At 34.9% G+C, this 7,514-nt stretch overlaps 1 protein-coding gene across 1 annotated transcript; it reads right to left on the bottom strand.

Annotated features, from left to right (window-relative positions):
- On the bottom strand, window positions 1-3,218 carry LOC148240100 (uncharacterized). The gene is made up of 6 exons (XM_088212069.1): window positions 3,075-3,218; window positions 2,475-2,873; window positions 2,285-2,425; window positions 1,809-2,146; window positions 573-1,385; window positions 1-118 (listed from the first exon to the last, which is right to left on the bottom strand). Exons 1-6 carry the CDS (start codon window positions 3,216-3,218, stop codon window positions 1-3), a joined length of 1,953 nt encoding a protein of 650 aa, XP_088068195.1.
- Between the last annotated feature and the right edge of the window lie 4,296 nt (window positions 3,219-7,514).

Genomic DNA, 7,514 nt, shown 5'->3' with positions numbered 1-7,514 from the left:
TCAAAAGTAACTCAAAAATTTGACATCTCTATCGGACACTATGCTTCTCGGAACCCCATGTAGTCGAACCACTTCTCTAAAGAACAAATTGGCAACATGCTTTGCATCATCCGATTTCCTACAAGGAATAAAATGAGCCATTTTAGAAAAACGATCAACCACAACAAAAATACTATCGATACCTCATTGTGATCTAGGCAGCCCTAGAATGAAATCCATGGATATGTAAATCCAAGGTGATGGAGGTATAGCATTGGAGCGTAAAGTTTGTGAGGAAGGGACTTGGATTTTTCTCGTTTGCACTCAATACATCCTCCACAAAGCTTTCCAACGTCTCTTTTCATGTGTGGCCAATAGAAATGTTCATTCAAGACATCAAGAGTTTTAGGAATTCCAAAATGTCCCATTAATACACCACTATGTGCCTCTACACAAGTAACTCCCTTAAAGAACAATGTGGAACACACAATCTGTCTTCTCTAAACAAGAAACTATTATTTTTGTAGAACTTGTTAAAAGTTCCATTTTCACATGTTTCAAAAATTTGAGAAAAATAAGAATCATTAGTATACAATTCTTTAATGTACTCAAATCCCATGATTTTTGCATCTAAAGTAACAAGAAGTGTGTACCTTCGGGAGAGTGCATCAGCAATAATGTTTTCCTTACCCTTCTTGTACTTCACAACATATGGAAACGTCTCAATGAATGCTATCCACTTAGCATGCCTCTTATGCAAATTCTTTTGTCCCCTGAGATACTTGAGAGATTCATGGTCAGTGTGGATCACAAACTCTTTTGGCATGAGGTAATGCTGCCATGTTTCCAATGCCCTCACAACGGCATAAAACTCCTTATCATAAGTTGGATAATTCAAATGAGCTCCTTTCAACTTTTCACTAAAGTAAGCAAGCGGTCGGCCTTCTTGAACCAAAACAACACCTATTCCAATTCCTAAAGCGTCACATTCAACTTCAAAAGTTTTAGAAAAATTAGGCAAAGCTAGAAAGATTGAATTAGTCAAATCATGCTTCAATTGATCAAAAGCTTTTTGTTGTGAATTACCCCATCCAAACTTTACATTCTTTTTTACCAACTCATTAAGAGGGGCTGCTTTTGCTGAAAAATCTTTAATAAACCATCGACAAAAACTAGCAAGCCCATGGAAAGATCTTACCTCAATCACACTTGTTGGAATTGCCCAGTCAAGAATGGCCTCAATCTTTGCTTTATCAACTCTCGAACCATTAGCACTTACCACATAGCCAAGAAAAATTACTTCTTCCACACAAAATGTACATTTCTTCAAATTAGCATACAACTTTTCTTCACGCAAAGCAGCAAGAACAAACTTAAGATGCTCAATATGATCACTCATATTCTTGCTATAAATCAGAATATCATCAAAATAAACAAACCACAAAGTTTCCAATGAAACGCTTCAAAACATGATTCATCAATCTCATGAAAGAGCTGGGGGCATTAGTTAAAATAAAGGGCATAACAAGCCACTCATAAAGACCAAATTTTATTTTGAAGGCCGTCTTCGATTCATCACCTTCTTTTAATCTAATTTGATGATATCCAGATTTCAAATCAATCTTTATAAAAATGCATACACCATGTAACTCATCATGCATATCATAGAATCTAGGAATTGGATGACGATACTTAATGGTGATTTTATTAATAGCCCTACAGTCAATGCACATGCACCATGTACAATCTTTTTTTGGAACTAAAATCACAGGAACATCACAAGGACTTAGAGACTCACGGATTTGTCCTTTAGATGACAATTCATTAACTTGCCTTTGGAGTTCTTTTGTTTCCTCTGGACTTGCTCAGCTAAACAGTTTGGAATAGTTGCACCAGGCTGGAAATCAATTTGATGCTCAATACCTCGAATTGGAGGTAATCTATCGGGCACTTCCTTAGGTAGCACATCTGCAAAATCATTCAAAACACCAACAATTTCTAAAGGCAAATCATTAGGTAACTCATTAGTAACCAAACAAGTTTCATGGTACAAAAGCATAATCACTGGTTTGTGAGAATTCATGGCCCTATCTACATCTCTCATGCTAGCAAAGAAAGCACCTTTTTTCTCACTTGCTTTTGTCTTTTTCTCAACACACTCCTTAGGCTTTTTCAGCTCACTTTCATATTATAGCATTTTTTTCTCACTTGTTTTTGGCTCTTTTTTAACACACTCCGTAGGTTTTTTTAGCTCACTTTCATATTCGAGCCTTTTTTCCCTCATTCTCATGTGATCATTATGTACTTGCTGGGGTGTCAAAGGTACAAGGGTATAAGCCTTTTGTTTGTGAACAATTCGGTACTTATTGGATCTGCCTTCATAATTGGCTTCACGATCAAACTCCCATGGCCGTCCAAGTAGAATATGACCTGCACTCAATTGGTACTACATCACAAAGAACTTCATCCTCATATTTACCAATGGAAAATTTTACCATAGTTTGCCGATTCACCCTTATTTCTCCACTATCATTGAGCCATTGCAAGCGGTATGTTGTAAGATGCTTGATCATTGGCAACTCCAGCTTGTCTACAAGATAAGTGCTTATACAATTAGTACAACTTCCACCTTCGACTATAAGCATGCATACCTTATCTTGCACTTTGCATCTTGCATGGAATATGTTGTGCCTTTGGGCCTCTTCTTCTTGAACTTGCATATTCAAAGCCCTCAAAGTAACAAGAACTTTATCACCACCGAATTCACATTGATCACCTTCATCTTCACATGAATTGGCTTCATTTTCATCTTCCCCTTCACTTTGACTCACATAAGATCCATCATCAAGCATAACCATGGTTTTGGAATTAGGACATTGAGAAGCAATATGCCCCTTTCCCAAACATTTAAAATATGTGAGTTTAGAAATAGAAGAGCTCTTACTTGAATCACCCTTTGAAAAACTCTTTGGCTCACATTTCTTGGATTCTGCCTTCTTCACATCATCCTTTTTATTCACATTATTTCCTTTCCAAGATGATTGAGTAGAAGAAAACTTACTTGAACCACACTTCCTCTTTAATTACTTTTCTACCTTCTCAGCCATATGAAGCATTTCCTCCAAATCCATGTAGTGCTGCAATTCAACAACATCAGCAATCTCCCTTTTCAAACCACCCAAGAAACGTGCCATAGTAGCCTCGGGATCTTCTTCAATATTGGCTCTGGTCATAGCCATGTCTAACTCTTGATAGTACTCCTCCACACTTCTTTATCCTTGAGTTATGCCTTGTAACTTATTGAACAAGTCTCTATAGTAATGAGGGGGCACAAATCTCTTCTTCATTACTGCCTTCATGTCCTCTCAAGTGCCAATAGGTCGTTCCCTATTTCTCATTCTAGAGACATTCAACTTATCCCACCAAGTTAGTGCATAACCTTAGAATTCAAGAGTTGCAAGTTTTACTTTTTTTTCTTCCGAGTAGTTGTGGATTGAAAAGACTTTTTCCACCTTTGCTTCCCACTCCAAGTATGATTCGGGATCTTTTCTACCTTGAAATGTAGGAATGGTCATTTTGATGCTTTTGAAATTGTCATCAACTCTACCTCTATTCAATCTCCTCCTACTTTCTTGGGATATTTCGGATTGAACCTCTTCATCATATTCATTCCTACTTGTATTCCTTTGCAAATTTACTTCGAGTTAATCCAGGCGCTCCATCACCATCTCCATTGTTTGATTGAATTGTCTCAACAATTGTTGTCTCCAAGCCTTTTGTTCAAAGCTTTCTTGTGGTGCCTCCATTTCTGTTGTATCCCTAGGAAATGAAAAGTTTAAATCCTCACACCCATGTTTTCCTTCCTAAAATGTCACACCCCAAATGTAACTCTTGGCTTAATATAGTGGGGGATAGGAATCACTTGTTTCTTACCACTCTTTTCCTTGTTGCAAGCCTTTAAGAATTTGTTCAAGTCTTACAAATGCTAAAACAGCACTTACTAAGCAAAAACAACTAGAACAAAAAAAGGACAAAGTGAATAAGGAAAATCAAGAAGAATGAAAGAAAAAAAAGAAAGAAAGAAAAAAACGAAGAACCGATTCAAAGGTGTTGAAAACTTTTGTAACTCTTTATTTTTCCAATGATGAAACTTCCAAAGAAAATGATGTTAGTACTTCCAAAGATCAAATAAATCACGAAAAACTTAGCTCTGATACCAAAAATGATAAGCAACGGTTACCCGTTTATTAAGATAAAATGATAGCAACGGTTACCTGTTGATTAAGATCGTTCCTTGATGATCTAGTTCAGCCAGTCTTCAATCTTGCATGAACTCAACAACATTGAGCATATCAAACTCAACACCTTTGAATTACACCAAAAGAAAGAATTATGGAAATCTTCTAAGCAACCCAACCCAACCCAACCTATTTGAACCCAACAACAGTAGGTATATTAAACCTACCACCTTTGAATCACAAAAAGGTAGAAAATTTGAACTACTGTTACCCACCCTTAAATCTAATGAACCCAACAATAATAGGTATATTAAACCTATCACCTTTGAATCACAGAAGAGAAAGAAGAAAGGCCAAGGTGCCACAACTAGGAGGAAGAATCCCAGTTGATAAACATAATAAGTTTTGCAAGCAACTTGCAAGACCCAAACTAGCACAAAGAGACTAGCAAATTAAGGAAAACTCTTAACAAGTACGTAATTTCCATCCGTTTTCTACAAGTAGAATGCACACTTATTTATAGGTCATAGGAAGCACGAAATTCAAAAGTAAATTACTTAAAATTAACTTTGGAAATAGAAACTAAGAAAAAAAACATAATTCAAGACTAATTAATGACTTGGGATTCTAGTCTTCTTTGAATTCATTTTTTCCAAGCTGACTTCTCTTTACTCCACGCTGATTTTTCATCATCCAATGAAGAGTTTTAATGCTTTTGAAGACTTCAAGCTTGTTCATAAATGATCAGATTTATTGATGTCCTTCAACTTCAAAGTCAAACCATTATTGTTGACTAGAATTGATAAAAGAGTATAGTCTTGAACCAGCCATGCTTTTGCATGAATTTTAGGCCATATTATGGGCCAAAATGATTGTCTTGATCAGTTCACTATGATCCATTATCCCTTATTGGCCCATTATTTGAAATGGTCATGAAATTCATAATTCTTGACTTCGTATTGTGGGTTTTGGAGCATTCTAGTGAAACACTTGTGCTAATCAAATTCTTCAAGGCTTCTTGAATTTTCTTTCTTCTTGAATGTGTCATTGGACCAGCAATGTTGATCAAATTATCATCTTCACAAACTTGAGCTTCCTAATTAGCAACATTTGAGCTTTTGTGCATTTGATCGCTATCAAGCTCAATGGTGCACAATTGAATTATTGTACCTATGACAAAGAGTTTTATGTTTTGGTAAGAGCATTAGAGACATGGCAGCATTATTTGTTACCAAAAGAATTTGTGATTCACACTGATCATGAATCTTTGAGGCATTTAAAAGGGCAAGACAAGCTTAATAAATGACATGCAAAATGGGTGAAATTCATAGAGTCCTTCCCATATGTGGTCCAATATAAGCAAAGAAAAGAAAATTATGGTAGCTAATGCACTTTCAAAAAGGTAATGTCTTATCTCTACTCTTTCTGCAAAGTTTGATGCAAACAAGGCTAAAAACACTTAAGATACTTAAAGAGCATCAAAATGTGACTTGGAGCAAATTTCAAATGACGTGAACACAAATAGACTTACAAACCTGGAAAGTTTCAGCGGACCAGTAACAAGATCGAAGGCAAAGATGTTTAAAGAGTTGCTCCAAGTTTTCACTCAAAAACATGTGGATGATGGGCCGGCCAATTGTGGAAAGTTCGAATATGAGCTTTTTGAACAGTCTAAATTCGTAACTTTAATTGGGTTTAAATTATTTGAGATAATTTGGGCTTGTTTGAGTCTTATTTGTAATGGGTGAATAAGCATTGTGTAGGGATTGGATTAGTTGAGTTGTTTTAAGTATTTTGGATTGTATTATTTTAGTTTGAGTTAATTAAGCCCATGTAGTCAAGTGTAACTCATTTGGGCCTAAGTCTTGTCTTAGTGTTATTACAAAAATGAGTTCATAACTATATGGTGCCACAAATAATTAGTGGTGTTGGTTAAGAAGATTGGAGTTACAAGGAGTTACATAACAGTTACATGTCTATAATTAGCTTAGTTATTGTCGGAGTTATAATTGTAATTATCACATAATTAGTCTTGTTATTATGGGAGTTACAATTGTAGTTATTGTGTTGTAACTTATCGTTGATTTCTTTGGCTATAAATACCAAAGGAACTCTTCTTTATGGATATCAAGAGTTGTGATTAAATATTTCAGAATTGAGTTAAGAGTGTTTTGGCTTTCTTTTCACTTTATGCACAAGATGTTGATTTGGAATACAATTGTTATCACTTGTATTTCAATTTTGATTTTCTATTTCAATTGTTCTTGGTACTTGTTTGGATTATGTTCAAGCGATGTCATTTATCTTTCTTGGGTTCTATCTAACTTCTACCATTTGGGTGATTGAACAAATTTGATTCCTTTTTCCTTATGATCTAAATTCTGTTCTAAACCAATTGAAGAGTTCAAGGTTCGAGCAAGGGCCTTGGGGTTCCGCATCATTTGGTATCAAAGCATTGGTTCACCAAGTAAATTAGTTTATCCTTACTTTGTTGTCTTTATTTTCATTATTTCTTGCTAAAAAAAAGAGACAAATTCGCATTCAACAAAAAAAAAAAAAATCAGACTAGCCTAATTTGCTTAATTGTTCAAAACATACTTCGACCAATTCTACCTTGTGTAATCGAAACACCTGTTGTTTTTTCTCTTTTATTTATCTCATATAACATTCAAGTACATTTAAAATTTAAAAGAAAAACTCGTTTCAAGGTTGTTTGTTTGGTTGAGATTGTTTGTGTAATTTTTGGGGCTGTTTGGAAACAACTCACCTCCATTGACTTTGTTTTCATCCAAAACTATTTGTTTCACTTAATTTGAGTGTTTTGGGTAATAATTTGTGGTTCTATTAGAGAATTACAAGTTTCGTACATTAAATTCCAGATTCACTATTTTTTTTCTTGCATCTTTTGTTTTCATTTAATATTTCTGCTCACTTGCTTCTTATTACATCTTGAGGTAATAATGTTGTTTTGTTGTTGCCTAATTAACATAAAAATCATCATGCACTTATTTCTACATCAAGTGTGTGCTCTTCATTGTTTAAAATGTTCTAGTTTGCTTATGGAGTTGAATTCGTGTATCTTGTTTCTTTAGGAGTTCTTTGTTATCTCTAATTAAAATTGAGTACATAGTGATAATTAATTTTTGTTTGAATTGACTCTTTTGTATAGAGTTATAAAATATTGCTTGAGTGCTAAAAAGTAAGAGAGTGTGAACTCAAAAGATGGTAAAAGCCAAAATTGAGTGAAACACGAGTGCCCATACTACGAGAGTGTACACGTGAGGGAGTGATTTGTGA

This window comes from Carica papaya, chromosome 9, assembly GCF_054855325.1.
Source record: "Carica papaya isolate Zhongbai chromosome 9, ASM5485532v1, whole genome shotgun sequence".
Lineage (NCBI taxonomy): Eukaryota > Viridiplantae > Streptophyta > Magnoliopsida > Brassicales > Caricaceae > Carica > Carica papaya.
Note: the sequence above shows the minus strand (reverse complement) of the source record. Positions and strands in the feature narration are given on the sequence as shown.

Excerpts from the sequence above, each read along its gene's own strand:
- LOC148240100 (XM_088212069.1), bottom strand. The coding sequence starts at position 3,218 with ATGGCTATGACCAGAGCCAATATTGAAGAAGATCCCGAGGCTACTATG. Across the intron at positions 2,147-2,284 it reads TACCTTTGACACCCCAGCAA|CCTAAGGAGTGTGTTGAGAA; the intron begins GTACATAATGAT and ends GAGCTGAAAAAG. Across the intron at positions 1,386-1,808 it reads CAAAAGAACTCCAAAGGCAA|CAAGAATATGAGTGATCATA; the intron begins GTTAATGAATTG and ends TCTGATTTATAG.